Source organism: Scheffersomyces xylosifermentans (assembly GCF_036884685.1).
Source record: "Scheffersomyces xylosifermentans strain CBS 12540 chromosome Unknown RJT20scaffold_8, whole genome shotgun sequence".
NCBI lineage: Eukaryota > Fungi > Ascomycota > Pichiomycetes > Serinales > Debaryomycetaceae > Scheffersomyces > Scheffersomyces xylosifermentans.
The window spans coordinates 1,055,493-1,075,286 of NW_027042946.1; the positions used below are offsets into that span (position 1 = coordinate 1,055,493).

Consider the following 19,794-nt stretch of genomic DNA (forward strand, 5'->3'; position numbering starts at 1 on the left):
TTGTCTGCAGGATGATATATACTGAGATCAATTATTGCAAAAAGGTGAATTGATGGTGAGTATATATGTTTTGTAGTTGTAGAGGGGATTCGATATAGGATATGAAAATAGTACTTATTCAGCTCTCGCTTGGTAAATGATAAAATGTGGAGTTGATTTCTAGTCAAAATGGTCAATGGGGGAAATGCTGATAGGTTCCACTCATAAACATTTATGGGTTCTTATCTTTTCTATATCTATTGAGTGCTATGAAGACCACACAAACTGGACACTATACAAAAGTTTATACGTTACAAACATCGTACCAACTGGGAATTACGCATATAATAGGAATATACATATTGCTTCAATCTACGTTACCCTGACAGCATTGAAACGGCTGAAGCAGTCTACTAACATCCAACAAGCTTCAAAGTAATAAAATATTTTGTACGCATTAACAGTATTTTTTCGAAGTGCGTGAATTGCTGCAATTTGCAGATCTTATGTTGCTGTAGACACTTAAATGTTGATAAGATGAGGCAGATAATCTACGAGGGATTCAAATACGTATAGATATATTAGTGCATATCAAATAAATAGAATAAACAATAAACAAGAATTGAAATATAATCCGTCATTATCAGGCAACCCAGTACCAGAACTTCTGAAGCAAGTTCTTAGCAACGGGATCTGGTTCGTTAGCGTCCTCCTCTTCAATTAAGTCTAATCCAGTTATGACATCAATTTGCAGGATAGGTCTGAGCCAGTTGACCTTACCGTTTCTAATCATTTCGTAGGCTCTGTGACCTGCGTAAAGACCAAAAACAATAGGAAGAGTCACGTATGCTGCAACGAAGTCTCCAGCTTTGAAGTTAAAGAACACTGCATATCCATTTGTGATAGTAAGAAGTGAAATGAAGAAAATAACGTAGTATGCACCAAATGGCTGTAATGGAGTCCAGAAGGTCACACGTTCGGTCAACTGGTGGTAGCTAATAGCACGTCTCCATCTCAAGTAGGCAAACGCCACCAAGATCCATGAGATAAAACCACTGATAGTGGAAATGTTGGAGAGCCAAGTGAAAACATTCGATGAAGATGATGAGCAGTTAAGGTACGCCAACATTCCAAACAATGAGGAAGCGGCAACTGAAAAGTATGGAATACCAAATCTGTTAACTTTGGTAAAAACCTTAGGTGCTAAGCCTCTGCAAGCAATAGAGTATAAAGCACGCGAAGCGGAATAAAGGAAAGAGTTACCAGCTGAAGCAGCAGACGTCAAGATAGTTGCATTGATGATATGGTTCAAGACTGGAATACCTGCGTTTTGGATACCAATGACGAATGGGGAAGCTGAGGCATCGCTGGAACCGCTCATTAATCTTGGGTTGTTGGATTGCACAATGACACTGATAACCAATGTTCCTAAGATGTAGAAAAAAACCAATCTGTAGATAAAACGACGAGCTGCCTTAGGAATGTTACGACGTGGCTTTCTACATTCACCACCAGCAGTTGCAACCAACTCTGGGGAGCAAATGAAAGCAAAACCACTCTTTATCACAGCAGTCCAGAAACCCAAGAAACGGCCAGTAGACCCACTGACAAGATGCTCCTTGAACGGACTGTGCTTCCAGTAACGGAAACCAAGTCTGTCGTGAGATGGACCACCACCGAAGAAAAGAACAATACCCAAGATAATTAAACCAGTAAGAGCAATCAATTTGATGGAAGCAAACCAAAATTCTGCTTCACCAAAGAATCTCACAGAACTCATATTCAAAATGATGATAACTGCCAAGAAAATAGTAATCCAAACTGCAATATTGACAGAAGTAATCCAATACTGGATGACAATGGCAGCAGCAGTGACTTCAGCAGCCACCAAAATACTGAAAGCGTACCAGTAATTCCAACCAATGGCGAACCCAAAGGATTCAGAAAGATAGTCGCTGACAAATGCTTGTGCACCGTTACCTGGTAATGGTAAAAAGGTAGTCATTTCAGCCAACATTTGCATGACAAAGTAGACCACAGTAGACATAGTCAAGTAACTCAAGACTAAACTGGCTGGTCCACAGTTGGCAAGGGCGGAACCCGAACCAACGAAAAGACCAGTACCGATTGCACCACCCAAAGAAAGAAGGGAAACATGACGAGCTTTTAAACCTCTTTCTAATTGGTTTTCCTCGAATGTTTCGTAAGAGTCGGGGTTTGAATCCTTGGGGGCCAAAATCTTCCCGTCATCTTCGACGATAATACGTGAGTTGGAGATAGAAAGATCAAGGAATGCGGCGTCTGCTCTGTGAATGCTTGTTTTTGAGCTAGCAGACTTGATAGAAGTCAAACCGGACTTTTCCTTCATGTTGAATGCAATTTCGGAGTTTCTTTTGCTGGGCAAATAATGTGAAGGCTTGAAACAAAGAGTCAAGGTCGAACTAGCTAGTCAAAGAAAAAATAGCTAATAGAACTGGCTCACCGAATTGAAACTATCGAATTCAATCCCACATTTCAAAGAAAGTGGAACACTCCGATATTTATATACCAAGAGATCAACGATAGATATGCATTACAATTCCTTCTTATGTCCCACAAAAATAAGCAGCAAAAAATTCCGGAGTGAGCTGAAAATATTTGTTTCTTTTGTTATCAGCGCTAAAGGTAAGATTAAGATGCGAAGCACAAATTTGGGCAGGAGGCAAAGAGATTGCGGCCGAAAATGGTGGGGTAACGAGTATGTGACGAATCAAGCCATTCTCAACGATGTACTGCTACTCCCTGATATGAGTTTTTAGAAAAATTAAATACGGGGTCTAGTAGTTGTACCTTTACTAGGCATTGCATCTATAATGCCGTTTAATCAGAATAAATTTTCCTTAAAATTCTAGCCATATGCAGACCTGCGTCTCGGCGTCGATTTGTTCAATAATACTTCTTGTGTAAGAAACCTTGAACTTAATAGAAGCGGAATAACAGTATTGGACAGTTTATTGCAATAGATAAAGTACCAAGATAAGAGTGTTTTATCAGCCATGTTGGTACCATGTTGCCTGATATTCCGTAGATACCGATAAAGAAAAGGTGCAAATTTTTCATCAGTCTTACGAGTGGAGTTGCCGTATTAGGTAAAGCGCGGCCCGTCTATATATCTATTATTTTTTTAGCTCGAGATACAAAGTGGTGCGCAGAGTAAACGTTAGCGACGAAGAAGTTAGAAATCAGCTTGGATTATCCAGAACAATATAGCCCAAGCGAGCACATTTAATAGTCATTTATGAAACTCTGCCAATCAGCTAGCGAACTAGCGAAGGATATTCTGCAGAAGGCAGCTACATACTTCCTTCTTCACAAACTATTGCGGTTTCAGGCCCGCTATATTTTCTCCTAGTAGAGGGAGCAGCTGGCCGGATAGAACACTCTACAAGAACGTCACAGCTCGCCATCACATTCTCAGCTGCTGGAACCATTAAGATCGTCGCTCAATATTGTTCAATAGTACGATTGTGAAAAGTTCTCGGCCTTCTATACTGGGCCAGAATAACTGACCCATCGCCAACACCATCCAGAAATTATACATGCGCTTTAACCGACCCAATGCAGAAGTCCATTTGAGTTCTGAGCCCGTGACGACCATACAAACTTCAACTCGCTAACCTCATCCAATTCTATTTAAGTGGAGTATAGAAGTGCTAAGGTTTCTCCGCGCCTCTCAAAATTGCCCTAGATTCTCGCAGAGATATTTTTTGAGGCTTATTATTATTACAGTAGATGATCAGACCCGAAGGCATTTTTTAAAAATGTGTAGAGTTCCCCCACATTTCTCATTTCTTTTTGGGGCAAATAATCGCTTTAATGTAATGTTACTGAAAGATCTGCCCCATAAGGGGTCTAGTATCAACCATTTACGTAAAAAGAAATCCTTATATTAACGAGGTACTGCTAATGATTTAGGTTGTCAAAAATCCGCAGCTTATTTTTGCAATTACAATTGATTTTGCATTATTCCTTTCGAGATTAATATTCATGGATTATCATAACCACGCCTCATCTTTAATGAATAACAGCCATGTCTTGAGTGCTTAAGTGTAAGCACATTTCCTTTTAGATCACACATTTGTCTGTTTTGACTATAGCATGATTTGAATCTCCAAACTGCCTTCATCTTCAAATGCAGTAATAATATTTGGTACTGTTCCTCGCCACATTGTAGATTATGGATGTTCCTGTGATAATTACCAAGTTTACTTGAAAAGTATTCTAAAAGTTAGTATGGTTTCAAATAAAAAAATGGTGGTGTGGAAAAATATGATTGAAGTTTTGCTACATTCACGAATGTGTGCATTTGAGTTGCAGTAACACCTTCGTTAATGTCAATGAAAAGGCAAAGTTTTCAATTTGTCTAAAACGCTGTAGAGAATCTCAAATCGAATAATATACATTGGTATGCCCTGAAATCAACTTACTTTAGGTAATTGAGAGAAGCTCGTTGAATTTTAATCTCGAATTTCGATTTGCTCCAAGTTATCGATGTCATATTGAACTCATCGGGCTAGCAGGAAGTCGTTATCTCTTGGTTCCTAAATGGAAATCTTTTCTATATCTGAAGAATTGGTTCTTTATCTTTTTATGAATTGGTAATTTGTATTTGGATCTAATTAAGTTAAATTACAAGATCATAATTATAAGGAAAGACATAAATTAATTGAAAGTTGGAAACCACCAGCAGTATTCAACTTATCTCTTCTAATTCAAAGAAATCTATTCTTGAAGATATGTTTTGTGGAATTGATGCCAATTAAATAGCCATAACACACAGGGAACACCTCAACCACGCAAAGATAAGTATGAAGTCATTGAACTAGTGGTACTAGGAGACTTCTTCTTATTGTTGGATTTTTCTTTCTTAGGCTTGGTATTTATCTCTGTAGAGGCAGTAGAAGCTGCTGCAGTGGATGCAACAGAATATACTTCAACATTGGTCAAATCTTTTTGGTGATTTTTGTCCTTTGAAGACTCTTGGGAATTTCTTGAAGTAGACATCGTTCTATTAATTTTTTTGGTAGAAAATTATTATTGATACTTGATGTCTTTCTTAGGTTTCAATTAAAACAGGCTATTTATTTATACCAACCATTTTCGTTGATTTGCAATTGAAACTCCTTTACAAGACTCATAAAAAAAGATTTTATGAGTCTTTCTAATGACTCAACCTCCATTAAAGAGACTCCACAACCTTCTAATTCTCACCTAATGCCATCCAAAGCCGGTTAATTTTTTACATTTAGTCCGCCTGTATGACTTGTGAATTGAAATAGAGCATATACTAGAACCTGTTTTATTTCGCACTAATATTAACTATAGCTATGACTCAATGAGCTGTGATTCACAATGAAACTTTATTCTGCTTTCTGTTATTAAGTTACTCTTATTGACAGATTGACACATTTTTCTTATCTGTGACTGATAGTCTTAGATACACAAATGTGACGAAGATGACTTTTGACTGATTTTTCAACGCATTTGCTGAAAACGTATTAACCAATATGTGGGAAGTTCCAAATGCTAGAACCTTCAATCAAATAGCAATTGAAGAAAAGAGTACGAATGAAGATAATTCTTTAAAATTCTTCGAAGTCTTTCAATGAGTTGGAAAAGGGAAACAGGCTAGCAATGTGAGAGGAATACATAATTTTTCAAATTGACACTTTCAAATATAGGATCAAGTGAAAATAGCTAAGAAAATATCAATTATATTGTGAACAGTAAAAGATCAGATAATAGGATATCTAATGAGAATTCTCTTCGGCATGTTGCAGAGGAAAGCTACTACTTGCCGAAAGATATATAAAGGCAAAATTGACATTTTTGGTCCACATATGAAGAGCTATAGGATTAAAGAATTTCAACCTAAGTGGTCAGATGCACAAAGATTTGGATAAGATGTCAACACTATCACTTTAAGAGATGTGAAAGGATAATTGCAGTAATAATTAACAATCTAAATACCTGAATGTATGAAGACGGTCACGTTTTGGCTGTGGCCAATAAAGTGAGTATCATTCATTGAAACGACAAGGGAAGACAGAAATGGTACTGGGATAGACGTTTAACACGTTTTGCAAATGGTGGACACATGCTTGAAGAATCGATGCTGTAGTTATCCATAAGGAGGGTGTATTCATAGAGAATATTGAAGAAGGAAATCAATTTTTTATTAATTCTAAAGCTATGAGATAAATTCCAATAATTGAACACCAAATGGATTCATATTAAATTTCAAGAATTGGAGTATTCATACAATATCAGTCAGAAGTGTTAATTTAATATGTACCCTACAAAAGCAGTCTTCAAAAGCCCATTTATGCAATATATACAACTATGAATGAGATAATGCAAATATGTAAGGTCATCTGAAGGTCGTGTGACACAATGGTCGCCAACAAATATACTAAGAGCACGTAAATGTTATCCAATAAAAATTGTATAGAAAACTAACCGTCATTATCATGAAAAGCCCATCAGAGTGTGGCATTGTTGTACTATAGGAGTTGTTCTCATGGCGTAAAATACCACGAATGAATGTTCAAAACTGGTGGCCTCCATTGTCATAGAGGAGTCAATTTGAAATGCACTACTTGTATAAGTGAGTCCGATATTCTAATCCATGTCTGTTCAATCTCCCATCATAACCCACAAGATCAGAACTGAAAACGTTGTCTCGCCGACGCTTACTTCTTCTTAGCGAACAAAGGTTCACCAATGTTCTTACCTCTCAACTTGACACCTAAAGCTCTTTCCAATTTACCCAAAAGTTGTTGGTTTGGAACAGCTCTTCCAGCTTCGTAGTCGTTGATGACTTGTGGCTTTTCATTGATCTTGGTGGCCAAATCCTTTTGGGTGAACTTCTTTTCTTGTCTGGCAGCTTGAATAGCCTTACCGACAGAACCGTCGACCTTCTTAACAGCGACAACTTCGTCAGTAGCGTCCAACTTGGTTAATCTTTGACCCTCTGGGTTAGACTTGACGTTGGTAGAACCGTATTTCTTCTCAGTACCAACAACGGCACCGGCTCTTCTGGCGGCGTTTAATTGACCAGCTGTTCTGGCAACGGTTTCTCTTGGACCACCGCCACCGACTCTAGCCTTTTGCCCAATAACAGTAACAGTATCCCAGTCAGACATGGTTTATTTGTATTTATTTGTAGTTAGTTTCGTGTGTTTGTGATGTAACAGTTACAGTTGCTGTAAAGAACTCTCAAAAGAATTATAAACTACTATGAGAATGAATCACTTTTACAGTCATTGAATGAGCCATAGTTAAATGTTCAATGGAAAAATGTCAGTGAGGGATATTGGGTATTGGCGCACGACCTTGGCTTGAGGTTGGAACCTTCCAGAACTGCCTGTATGTAGGTGGTTGAGAGGTGGAAAGGTGGAGAGGTGGAGAGGGTAGTGTGCTGTCATAGTGGGAGATGTGCTAATGAAAGAAAAGTTCTGTGTGCTGTGAGCTGGGTACTGTGTGCTGTGGTGAGTGTAGTACTGTCTCAGATTGTTAGAGTCCTCCTGAGTACTGAGGTAGTGAACTGAGGTAGTGAACGACCTGCTGAAACTCCAAATTACCTGCAAACGACAAAGGAGGCTCCTGAACTTCTGCTGTGTATATCTTAGACAATTCATGTACCATGGACATATGAGTCTGGCAAAATACACATTAGAGTGTCTCTTTGATAGATAGTAGAGTGTCTCTTTTAGATAGACACTGACAGCTGATACACTGACAGCTGGGCATTCTCTACTTCTGACTCTTCTCACTAACTGTGTCATTTTTTTTTTGTCGCGTTATGTACAGTTTGACACATAATGGCTGTGAAAGGGAAGGTACACGGTTTACGGTTACAGTGTAATGTCACAAATGATGAAAATGCCGAAAACTTAACATTTTGAGGAGCACAGCCGTATCCAGCTGCAAACTAATCAAAATGGATGAAAGTATCAAAGCAACGAGCACATTTCTCTGAAGCAATAGTAGCCGTCTCTCTAATTCTCTCACTCTTTGTATTCTCCCTCGTCTATAGTGTATAGAACCAGTAGCAAAACTCTAGTAGTGTCCCCTTCTTTCACCGCAAACATCGAAATCTCCATTGAATTCCACTTACAACATGAATGAAACCACACTCCCACGCCCCCAATGATATTTTTTCATCCACTTCAACAACAATTGCTTTCCCTAAGCAACCCTCTGGAAGTTCTTCCACTTACAATGCCTTACCACTCCCAGCAATCACCAATCAACCCACAAATCGCCTGTTTGGTAGCGCTGTAGCAATTTTTCACTTCCGAATCAATCCTACATATTAATTAGTGCCATAGTATATATATTTATATGTATTTAATGTTGACAGTAACTATAACACATCAAGAAGTAGCCGCTAAGTCGCCTTGTTCGTATAGATCTCATTGCCACGATGGTCAGAATTAACGTAACCTCGAATTCTCGCACCTTAAAGGGCATTTCTGCCGATCAATTCTCCCTTACTTCTCCTGTTGAGGGTCTTGCTAAGTACATTGCTGTAAGCAATAAGATTTCCCAGCACAGAATCAGAATCACCACCTTGGACAAACAAACCAACAAGAAAAGACCATTGGACTTGTCAAAGACTTACATCCAAAATGGAGTTCCGATTGGAACAGAAACTCTCGAGTTGTACGTCAAGGACTTGGGTCCTCAGATCTCATGGAGAACTGTGTTCGTCGTCGAATACTTGGGACCTCTTCTTATTCATCCACTATTCTTCACTTTAAGTTCAATTTACGGTGTAAAGGATGTACAACACACCCAAACCCAGAAATTCGCTTATTACTTCGTTCTCTTCCATTTCATCAAAAGAGAGTTGGAAACCATCTTCCTTCACAAATTCTCTAATGCCACTATGCCTGCTTTCAACATCTTCAAGAACTCGTCTCATTACTGGATCTTATCTGGTTTTAATCTCGCTTATTTTGTTTATGGCCCAGACGCTTCTTCTGATAACATAGCCAAGAAATATTTATTCTATGTTAACGATTTGCCTTCAATTTATAACTACGCTTTGACTGGTTTGTTCCTTTTCGCTGAATTGTCCAACTTTACGACTCACTACATCTTGGCCAACTTGAGAAGCGAGGACTCCAAGAAATATGTCATTCCATTCGGTTATGGATTTGATCTTCTCGCATGTCCAAACTACACTTTCGAGTCCTTGGCTTGGTTATCCTATGCCTTATTGGTCGGTAACTGGTCCGCTTGGGTTTTCCTTTTCGTTGCCACTGGTCAAATGTACTTATGGGCTGTGAAGAAGCAAAAGAGATACCTCCAGACTTTCGGTGATGAGTACAAGAAATTGAGAAGGTCCACCTACATTCCGTATGTGATCTGAATGTAGTCTTGTACTTGTTACACTAACTTTCAGCAGTCTACGGAAATAGTCAGTGTACATGTCTGCTTTATGTATAGGCTTTTGATTACAATACATCGTTCATAAACAATGTGAAATATTTCAATTGTAATATTTATTAATATAATCTCTATCTTAAACACCTGATCCTAACCCAGCTTACACAACCTCCTCTAAATTTCCTACTTTCAAACAATCTCCTCTTTCAAACTCCATTTTGTTTCACTCTTTCATCTTAAATCTTCCCCTGTCCATTGCTATCCTGGTTTAATTTCAAACTAATACTGTTGACACAATGTCTGGCGTCTGTTGGCGTATCGTAGCCCTCTCCTCTGAAAATGTGGCCTAAGTGCCCATTACAGTTGGAGCATCTCATTTCTTCTCTGATCATGCCGTGGGAAGTATCTTTATTCACGGTAATAGATCCAGGGATTGCCTCGTAGAATGCTGGCCAGCCACAATGGGCATCAAATTTGGTCAGAGCTTTATACAATGGCTGCAGACATCCAGCACATTCATAAACACCGGTCTGTGATGCTGGAGTCTTGTTGTACTCCCCACTGAAAGGGGCTTCTGTTCCCAGCTGTCTCAAGACTTTGAACTGTTGGGGACTAAGGATTGCTCTCCATTCTTCTTCGGTTTTCGACATTTTTCTTACTATTTTTGATTGCACAAAGTTACGGCTACTTCTAAGTATGTAATTGGGAGCAAATCTAACTCTTTGTTGAAGAATTCGATACATATATAATATAATATATATATATATATTATATGCTACAAGAACTAACTTCATGATTATAAATCCTCATCATTTAAACTCTTACTCCGCATTAAAATTTCCATCACTTGGCGCACAAGCTTCAAAATATGTCATTAATATGGTAGCGCCTGCATGGTTGATACGTGAATGAATGAGTGATATTGAGGCTGAGGGAAGAAAGGCGGGTACAGTTGAGGGTAATAAATAGTTTAAGTTGGAGAATTAGAGAGGTCAGAGCTGAAATAGATAGGTGGTCACGTATAAGATTGTATAATGGTGATTTTTGGGCTAGAAGATTGCTTTTATTTGTCATATCTCTGTTGCCACTGAGTGAGATTGTATATGTATGTATTATGTATTATGTATTATGTATATTGTCGTTTGGGGATGCATGTATTATTATTTGGGGGAATATGAATTTGCAGTAATTCATATCTGGAGAGATGCTGGCTGTGTTAAAAGTGCTAAGCCTGGCAATAGTTGAGAGAAGGTCTCAGTAGTAGTTTGCTTATGTATAAGTTCTTGTTCCGCCTCTACAATTTGTAAAAGTTGGAAACTGTCGTAAATCCACTTACATGCGTGAATTATCTTCCTAGTTGCTAAGAAAGGAGAATATGTGAATCACTTTCAAAAGAAGGAATTCCGTATGAGGCCATTCCTGATGTAAATATACCTACATTCCATCTGGACGCCTGGAAAGGCCGCAAAGATTTGGCCCAATTATAGCCGGAGAACAATTATTTCCCACAGAGCTTAGACTCTACCACGAGTACGCCAGCTTCATTTACATCCTTGTTTTATATTCAAATATAAAGAAAGATATTAATACAATAAAAGAAAAATAGCGAAGTAACCCCAAGTGGCTCTTCGTCCAGAAAAATGCAATGAATTCAAATATGCTTATATATGCTAGAATTGGCAATCAATTCGCTAGAGATGCATTTAACTACAATCAACGCATGAAGTAGTTGTACTTACCCTTCTTTTCTCTAGTCTTATCCTTAGAAGTGGTCTTGACATCCCATTCAATCTCAATATCCAATTCTCTAGGATTGGTGGCATTTGGTCTAGATGCAATGCTTCCCTCAATGACATCACCCTTCTTGAGGTCTAAGACTTGGTCCATGTAGAATACAGTCTGCTTCCAGTGGGTGTAGTGGCTCATTGGTCCAGTTGGCAAAGTGACCTTCTCCTTACCAGGGAAGTCAGCATCCCACCAGACAATGTAGGCATGACAGAGATCAGAATCAATGGCTTCCAACTTGAACTTGCTGTGGAAGGCCAATTCTTCCTTGGTGACAGTGTTAATGTCGAATTCAAAGAATTTGGCAGGAGTGGTGATCAATGAGTGGTTGTCCACAGTGTCAACCAATGGCTCGACCATGGCAACCTTGATGAAAGGAGAGTAGTCAAAGCCGTAGACATCTTCCCAGTAGTGGATCTTTTCGTCCTTATATTGGGCATCTTCAATACCAGCGATGTACATAGAACATTTATCTGGGAGAATCAAACCACCCTTGACCAAGTACTTGTCCCTAGCGTACAAGACGGTATCCAACATGGACTCGTACAACAAGAAGTATCCCATCCATTCCGAGACTATTATGTCGACAGTATCCACTGGCAACTCAATGTCTTCTAACTTTCCTTGCAACAAGGTGATTTTGTCTTCGAAGCCGTTCAATGACACAATCTCTCTGGCCTTGTCGATGATGTTGGACATATCAACGGAATACACGTGTTTGGCACCGGCCTTGGCAGCAAACATTGAGAGAATACCAGTACCACATCCCACATCCAACACAATCTTACCCTTGAAAAGATCTTTGTTCTTAAACATAGCGGATCTGTAACTCAAGGTTCTTGTAGTGTCCTTCAACATCTCCTCGTGGATACCGAAGTGATCATAAGACGAGAAGTAATGCTGCTCGGTAAATGGCAATTTGGACTTGTCAGTAGCGGTTGTTTGTGCCATGGTGTGAAGTGGATGCTATGAAGTTATCTGAAACAAGAAGCTAGTGTTAAAAACAAACTATCTATACCGTCAATAATGTGCCTTTTGAAAAGTTCTAATTTTTCAAACAAAAAATGGAGGAGATGGCCGTCCTGCATGTTGGGCGATGATGCCTATCGGTGTTTGTATGGTAGCGCTAAGTGATTGGAATTAATTGTGGGAGTTTTCTGTATGGGTGCAAAATGGAAGCTATGGTGTTGAAATGGTGTCTGGGGAGTTGATATCGTTAGCTAGTTCTAGTTAAAGAATTTTTTCCCTTGGGTAATAGTGTATTGTAAGCCAAATGGAGGCAAATGTGAAAGTAAATTTTGTAGATTATATATTAACAGAAGACTTTTACAGGAACAATATTACCTAGGAGTCTTCGAAAGATTTTATTCGATTTCAGCGTTGACGGACAATTTGAAGTCTTAACTGCTTGGTATTAAAGAGACGTGTAAAAATTGAAGTGTGTAGTGGACTGTCACTCAAATAGCGTAACCATTCTGTGTATAGATTGTGGCCATGAACAGCACTTATTACTGGGTAAATAGTGCCTTTGAATTAGGTCATTGTAAAAAGAGGAAGTGCTAAATATGTCTTATCTGGATAACTTTTACTTAGGCTTATAACTAAAAGGGTCTTAACTGGCTGTTCATTCCAAAAATTACTTTAATAGATATTTGTTAATTTCCATATTCACTGTGGACTATTATCTACTAATCCTAAGTTGCAAAAAAGAATGGACGAGTCCGGAGTCGAACCGGAGACCTTTCGCATGCTAAGCGAACGCGCTACCAACTACGCCACACGCCCGATTTGTTGTTTGACTAACGTCATCTCTCAAAATCCGTCTTCATTTCACGTGATTTTTGTCATGTAATTAGGTAGGCAAGAAAGATATACTCCTTCATTCAAATACACTAAGAATTAAAAACTCTTGCTCTTCCTTTCTTCAGAATCCTCTTGAAGTCACAATCTTTCTCAATGTTCTTAATTATCAGCTTACATCGGTATCGCTAGTAGATAATTAATAATTGCACGATAACCAAGGATTCCTAGCAAATAGGAGCGACTAAATAATTTAATTCTATTTTCTCAAAAAATGCTCAATTAGTTGGAATTCCAACTCTTGTGTATTCCTACGGTTTAAGCTTTTGTATCTTTCTTAGTTTCTTACACTTGTCTCATCCAAGGTTTCCCAAGAGCATCCTTGACATTATATCAAAACCAAAAGATTTAAATACTACTTTGTATTTACGATCAAATAGCACTCAAGAGAAAAGTAGTTTCGTTTTTTAAACAGTATTAATTGTATTCATCACGTAGCAACGTAGCCCCTAGTTTCCACCATAATACTTAATATTCAAGACATGGATCCTTTGCAACCACATGTGCCGACCCCCTGATAACTTGAAATTTGTAGGTTTACAAAAATATTCCATGACTATAAATAGCATTGAAAAACTTCGATATCTCAAAATAAAAAATATCAACCAACCAAAGATAAGCCTCACCAGAAATTTTGCGGCCACTGAAAAATATTTGTGGGGACCATGTACCAAGGATATTTATCATAGTCATTCACAATTAACATTGAGGTTAGAAGTTATTAAGAGCAGAGAAGGGATAATGGGTAATTGTGCATGGAATCCCTGAACGAGATCGGTGAACTTCGGTTATTAGTTAATTTAGAAAATATTTGTGAGTGGAAAGCTCATTCACGGAGGCTTGGCTTTCTTCAAAAGAATACGGCTGATGCTATCTTCCAAAAAAATTACTAATAGTATACTCATTGGTATAGAAATTTAGTGAGTTTCCTGATTTGAATGGGTATATTATCTTGAAATTGCTCAATTGGATGATTGAAATGTTTTGCACACCGACCAGATCCCATTTCTTTACGACCATTATTTTTAGCATCAAGCATATGTTTATGGCTGTGATTTACGACATGCTTTCAACTTGTAATGAACATACCGCTTCTGATGATGCTATACCATATATAATTGTTCAAGTCCTCACTCTCTATTTAAAAATTTTTTAAATTTCATTCATAAAAGTTATCGTCGGTTTGCATTGACTCTCAATGAGTAATCCAATTAATTACAACAATAGATCTTATGATCCGAGCGATGTTTCCGACATTGACAATGATGAGTCTGTAGAGTACCTTAATCCAAATTGCTACCGTGGAAGCAACCATAGAGACCCGTTCAATAGCAATAACTCTAGCGTTTCAAACTTCCAGCCCCCACCGAGACCGACGCATATCCGTGATGGTAGGGGTTCTTCAGCTTCAATAGATCGACAATCTTACGAACCAGATGAATTCCTTGATTCACCGCATGAGATATTCAACACCTCTCATGTTGCCCCGCCAACTTTTGTTGCTCTTCCGGAGAGAAATGATCCATTTGATGAGCAATATGAAATGAACCAGTATCCTCAGAGAGCTCCAAATAGGACTGCTCTCAGTGGTTTGTCAACATTTCGTCCCGGATTTCTTCCTAGGAGAAGAAATGACGAAGAAGATGAGAGGAGATATGAACAACATATCCAGTACCAATTTAAGGGGGACTCTTACAATTTGGCTACATTTGAAGTTCGTGAAAGTCCAGATGCTGCACATTCACCTCCCCCTCTGTTTTCATTTGGAGATGGTAATGATTACGGTGACCCCTTCAATAGAGAGTATGAAGGATACAAAGACAAGGAAGAAGCAAGAGAGAAAAAGGCAAAGTTCACATCCGTTTTCACCCCTGGTGTGAACGGTCACTTGGTATTGGACTGCCCGGTTGCTACAGCATTGCTTTCAAAGTACCCAGACTATAAAGCGAATGAGAGTCATGGTGGTCTATCAAATGAGTTCTACTTCATGAGATATGCTGCTGTGACTTGCGGCCCTTCCAATTTCTATCGAGAGGGGTTCTTATTGCGGTCGGCTCATTATTTGCATCCAAGACAAACGGAATTGATGGTTGTTATCACCATGTATAACGAAGATGACATTCTTTTGGCCAGAACTTTGAAGGGTGTATTTGACAATATCAAGTATTTGGAGTCAAAGAAGTCAGATATGTGGGGTAAGGACTCATGGCAGAAAATCATGGTCTGTGTGATTAGTGACGGGAGAACCAAGATCAATCCTCGTTCACAAGCTTTATTAGCAGCTTTGGGAGTATACCAAGATGGTTTAGCAAAGGGAAAAGTCAACAATAAGGATGTCCGGGCTCACTTGTATGAATACACCACGAAAGTGGGTATTGCTAGTGTGGAAGATACCGTGAAATTGACCACAGACAAAGTTGTCCCAGTACAGTTGATGTTGTGTTTGAAGGAGAAAAATGCCAAAAAGATTAACTCTCATAGATGGTGCTTTCAAGCGCTAGCACAAGTTCTCAACCCTACAATTGTGGTATTACTCGACGCTGGTACAGCTCCAACTAAGAAATCTTTATATCACGTCTGGAAGGAATTTGACCAGGATAGCCGTGTTGCGGGTGCCTGCGGTGAGATCAAAGCGTCTTTAAGACCAATACAGATGATCACAAACCCTATGGTATATGCTCAAAATTTTGAGTACAAGATGTCCAACATTTTAGATAAACCAACTGAGTCTGCCTTTGGATTCATTTCTGTGTTGCCTGGAGCATTCTCTGCGTACAGATATGTGGCATTACAGAATGATATCAACGGCCACGGTCCTCTTGAAAAGTATTTCAAGGGTGAATTTTTGCACGCCAGTGGTGATCTAGACCCAGAAGACGACGAGTACGAATTGAAGAGATCGCAAATGAAAGGAGAGGCAGGAATTTTCACTTCCAACATGTATTTGGCGGAAGATAGAATATTGTGTTACGAGCTAGTCGCTAAGCCAAATTGCGGCTGGCTCTTAAGATATTGCAAGAACGCCAGTGCAGAAACAGATGTTCCTGAGAGCTTAGCAGAATTCATATTGCAAAGAAGAAGGTGGTTGAACGGTTCATTTTTCGCAGCCATTTACGCATTAGTCAAATTTCCGAAGGTATGGAAGTCGTCTCATTCATTGAGTCGAAAGATTATTCTTCACATCGAGTTCTTCTATCAGTTCCTTAACTTAGTAGTTTCTTGGTTTGCTGTTGGATCCTATTTTCTAGTATTTAGGATTTTGTCAACTGCACTTGCTGACCCTGAGCTCAACTTTAAACCTGGAAAAGCATTTTCGTTCATCTTTTTATGGTTGTACCTCGCTTCCATTGTTACCACATTTGTATTGAGTTTTGGTAACAAGCCTCAAGGAACGGAAAAGTTTTATGTTGTGATTGTCTACTTCTTTGCTGTCTTAATGGGTTATATGATTTTTGCATCAATTTATTTAGCAGCACATGCAATCGATCAAATAAGGAAGAGCGAAAATGGAATAACCTTCATTCTAATTTTCAAGAATTCATCATTCAGAGATTTAGTAGTGGCCACATGTTCTACTTATCTCTTATACTTCTTTGCATCATTTATTTACTTTGAACCTTACCATATGTTCACATCTTTCATTCAATATTTGTTGCTATCCCCATCATATATCAACGTTCTTAACATATACGCCTTTTGCAACATTGACGATATTTCTTGGGGTACCAAGGGAGATACTGGTGCAAAGACATTGGGAGAAGCCAAGCTGAACGAAGAAGGTAAGTTCGATGTTGCTATTCCAGTTCACGAAGCAGCTCTCAACGAGACCTATATTGCCGAGTTAAATAAAATAAGAGATCCATTACCTCCCCAAGAGAAGAACCATAAAATTGCAAATGAGGATTACTATGCATTTGTTAGGTCTATGACCGTGCTTGTTTGGATGTTCACTAACGCAATAATCGTAAGTGCTGTATTGAACACGGGTGGTTTTGATTATTTCTCATCCCCAACCAGTAAGAAGAGCAGAACAAAAGCATTTTTGACAGTTATTCTATGGTTGGTTGCATTCATGGCTCTTTTCCGCTTTATTGGTTGTATATCGTATTTGGTTGGTCGGGGTTCTCGTAGAATCAAGTACAAGAAGATAAAGAAAGCAAAGTTACCAAAACTCGGGAAGTAGAGTACATTTTTGAATAATAGTAACGCATTACAGACTTATCATTTTTATAGAAATACATATAATCTAAGGAATATCATCGGAAACCTGTAGGAATCTGAGAACTAACATGAATTGATCTTCTTCGAAGGGAAATGCTTGTCTAAATTTGTTGATATGCTTCCATCTTTTTGCATTTATAGTCTTGGAGCTTCTGTTCAAGCGATCCCAAAGATGATATCCTCCAACGTTATCTAAAATTGTCTTGGCGGAGAGCTCAATGCCGAAGGAGTCAATGAAAGGAGTGATTTGTGCATCACGTTGTAAGTGAAGTGCCCATATCAAGATGTTACCGATGTATGCAAGAACCGAATAATCTAAATCATTCTGGTGAACATTTCTGTTCAGTGGTGTCAACTTAGTACGAGTTGTTTCTAAGTTAATCTCAGCATAACCTCCGAAAAGTTCAAGAATGTTAGAATGTTCACTCAAAGTATTCGTATAACCCTTAGACTCAAATAAAGCAACGTTAAGACATAACTTGATAAAAATCTTCTTCCTCTCAAAATCTGAAAATAGCTCGTCTGTGTGTTTCTGTGTGAATGTGAGGGCAGTCGTGGCATATTTGGAGATCGAAGATGAAGTAATTATTGTTTTAATCTTGATATCAGTGAGATTAAGTGACTTCAAGATCTGTCCGTGAGAAAGTCCAATAATTGTTTTTATCGGCCTAACCTCTGGCAAAGATTCCGAGTATCTCTTATTCATGGTGGATGCATTGACTGGTCTGAGCTTCACAGCGAATGGACTTGGCTCTGGAGACGACGACAGTGAAAAGATGGGCAGCATAGAAGTGGTGCTTTCCTTTCTTTCACTCTTGATTGGAGTCAGAAAGACTTCAGCCGGGCCGTGAGATGCGTCTTGCAGTTTAGCCAATTCTTCGTTATCTTCAAACTCAACCTTGGATTGTTTTTTTGCAATTACTTCCACTTTTTGATCTTGACTACTTGAATCATTGATGTCACCACTTTCTTCTTCTTCCTTGGTCTCCAATTCCTTTTCATTATCTGGTACGTCTTCATGTGCTTCATTGCCAGTCTCAATCTGCTTCTTTTTCTTCTTGGATCTCTTTTTCTTCTTCTTTACAACTTCATCAGAAGGTGGAGTGGATTCTTTTGTGAATGGTTTCTTCAAATCTTCGGGAGTTACCTCTTCTTCATGTTTCTTTGAATTGATGCTCTTATTTTCCTTTTCCTCTTGCCTCTTCTCTTCTCTTGCTCTGATTCTTCTTTCTTGTCTCTTGATATTCCTCAACTTCTTCTTTTCCTTTTGCTTAGCATCAGCTGCAGATACTTGTTCCACGACAAAGTCCTCGAAGTCAATCACTTCCGATTCCTTTGACTCCACTGTGGTGGCCGTTACAGCTGGTTTAACCTTCTTGGGAGCGACTTTAGATTCCTTCAGAGGTGTTACAGGTTCGTTAGCTGCGTCGTCATCAGAGTCACTGGAGAAATTGATATCATTCAAGTCTTCAGTGATATCTTTCACATTGAACTTTTCGGATTTCCTTTTTGGAGTTTTGTTTGTGCTTTCTTTCATGGCTTCCAACATTGCATTGGTCACATATGAGTTGGACTTGTTGCCCAGCTTCAAGGGGAACGAGCCCTCTTTCTGGAAGGGGCCGATTTTTGTTGCATCAGAGTTATCGATGACACTTGTTGAAATTACAGTAGTCATGGTATTCGTATTGTTATCCTTGTTCTTTTTTGTGTTGTCCATAGACAGTAACAAGTAGTCCAAGTCTCGTTCGAATTCTTCGTCTGAGTTTCGAACTGCTACGTAGTCGTAATCGTGTACTTCGAAAGTATTTGGTGTTCCGTTTACTGCTGCTTCAGTTGGTTCCACAGGTCCTGAGAGGTCTAGCAAGGGTAAAGCTTTCTTTTTATCTTTCTTCCTTTTCGATCCAGATTTACTGTGCCGTTCTGACATCAGGAAAAATCGACTGTTGTAAACTACACAAGAAATATACTGTTATATATATATAAACAAACAAGTATTCAACCACCCGCGGGAAAAATTTTGACTCTCCGTAGGACCCTTAAATTTGATATGTACTTGTGATGCACTATTATGTACTACCGCCAGGGACTATTATAGTTTATTATTATTAATGTTGGAATTATTTATTTTCTTTCATTACTACATGTTGATGATGTTCAGTCCATTGACATATAAACAGGTGCAACTGTACATGAACAACGAGGATTGGAAAAAAAACGCGTATTTGTGGATTGGCGAATGGGGCGGTTACCAGCGAGAGCAGCAGCACGGGAGTGGAAGAGAGAAGATGGAGCGGGTGAAATTCGGGGAAAGACATGGGGTGGTGGTTAGATTATGGTATTGGAGGGAGTTTCTAGAGATTGCTGAGATTGTTGAATGAGAGCAGATTTTGAAGGGATAGGGCTCCCTTTGTCTTGGTATTGGAGGATGTGTGTTGTGTTTACAAATAGAATAGAACCAGTTACAGAATCTGGTATTGGCCGATTTAGGCAGGGAAATTTTTTGTCGCCAGGAAA

The 19,794-nt window shown here is 38.9% G+C and overlaps 7 protein-coding genes and 1 non-coding gene across 8 annotated transcripts; 2 read left to right on the top strand and 6 right to left on the bottom strand. All coding sequences in view use genetic code 12, as the record gives it.

Annotated features, from left to right (window-relative positions):
* Positions 1-529: 529 nt before the first annotated feature.
* RJT20DRAFT_65018 (proline specific permease) lies at positions 530-2,446 on the bottom strand. The gene has a single exon (XM_064921097.1). The coding sequence runs from the start codon at positions 2,345-2,347 to the stop codon at positions 623-625; it is 1,725 nt and encodes a 574-aa protein (XP_064772076.1). The 5' UTR covers positions 2,348-2,446; the 3' UTR covers positions 530-622.
* A 4,264-nt stretch (positions 2,447-6,710) lies between these two features.
* MBF1 (Mbf1p) lies at positions 6,711-7,163 on the bottom strand (the record flags this gene model as incomplete). Its single annotated transcript, XM_064919982.1, has 1 exon — positions 6,711-7,163. The coding sequence occupies one exon, from the start codon at positions 7,161-7,163 to the stop codon at positions 6,711-6,713; it is 453 nt and encodes a 150-aa protein (XP_064772077.1).
* Positions 7,164-8,388: 1,225 nt separating this feature from the next.
* Positions 8,389-9,520, top strand: RJT20DRAFT_131465 (trans-2-enoyl-CoA reductase (NADPH)). Its single transcript, XM_064918010.1, has one exon. It carries the CDS (start codon positions 8,447-8,449, stop codon positions 9,395-9,397), a length of 951 nt encoding a protein of 316 aa, XP_064772078.1. The 5' UTR covers positions 8,389-8,446; the 3' UTR covers positions 9,398-9,520.
* RJT20DRAFT_131466 (peptide-methionine (R)-S-oxide reductase) lies at positions 9,521-10,187 on the bottom strand. Its single transcript, XM_064918011.1, has one exon. The coding sequence runs from the start codon at positions 10,155-10,157 to the stop codon at positions 9,651-9,653; it is 507 nt and encodes a 168-aa protein (XP_064772079.1). The 5' UTR covers positions 10,158-10,187; the 3' UTR covers positions 9,521-9,650.
* A 940-nt stretch (positions 10,188-11,127) lies between these two features.
* HMT1 (protein-arginine omega-N methyltransferase) lies at positions 11,128-12,150 on the bottom strand (the record flags this gene model as incomplete). The annotated part of the gene is made up of 1 exon (XM_064919983.1): positions 11,128-12,150. One exon carries the CDS (start codon positions 12,148-12,150, stop codon positions 11,128-11,130), a length of 1,023 nt encoding a protein of 340 aa, XP_064772080.1.
* Positions 12,151-12,911: 761 nt separating this feature from the next.
* RJT20DRAFT_t166 lies at positions 12,912-12,984 on the bottom strand. The gene has a single exon. It is a non-coding gene; the product is annotated as a tRNA-Ala (tRNA).
* Positions 12,985-13,893: 909 nt separating this feature from the next.
* On the top strand, positions 13,894-17,274 carry RJT20DRAFT_65054 (chitin synthase family protein). The gene has a single exon (XM_064921098.1). The coding sequence runs from the start codon at positions 14,258-14,260 to the stop codon at positions 17,240-17,242; it is 2,985 nt and encodes a 994-aa protein (XP_064772081.1). The 5' UTR covers positions 13,894-14,257; the 3' UTR covers positions 17,243-17,274.
* Positions 17,275-19,298, bottom strand: RJT20DRAFT_65055 (uncharacterized protein). Its single transcript, XM_064921099.1, has one exon. It carries the CDS (start codon positions 19,205-19,207, stop codon positions 17,306-17,308), a length of 1,902 nt encoding a protein of 633 aa, XP_064772082.1. The 5' UTR covers positions 19,208-19,298; the 3' UTR covers positions 17,275-17,305.
* Positions 19,299-19,794: the final 496 nt, after the last annotated feature.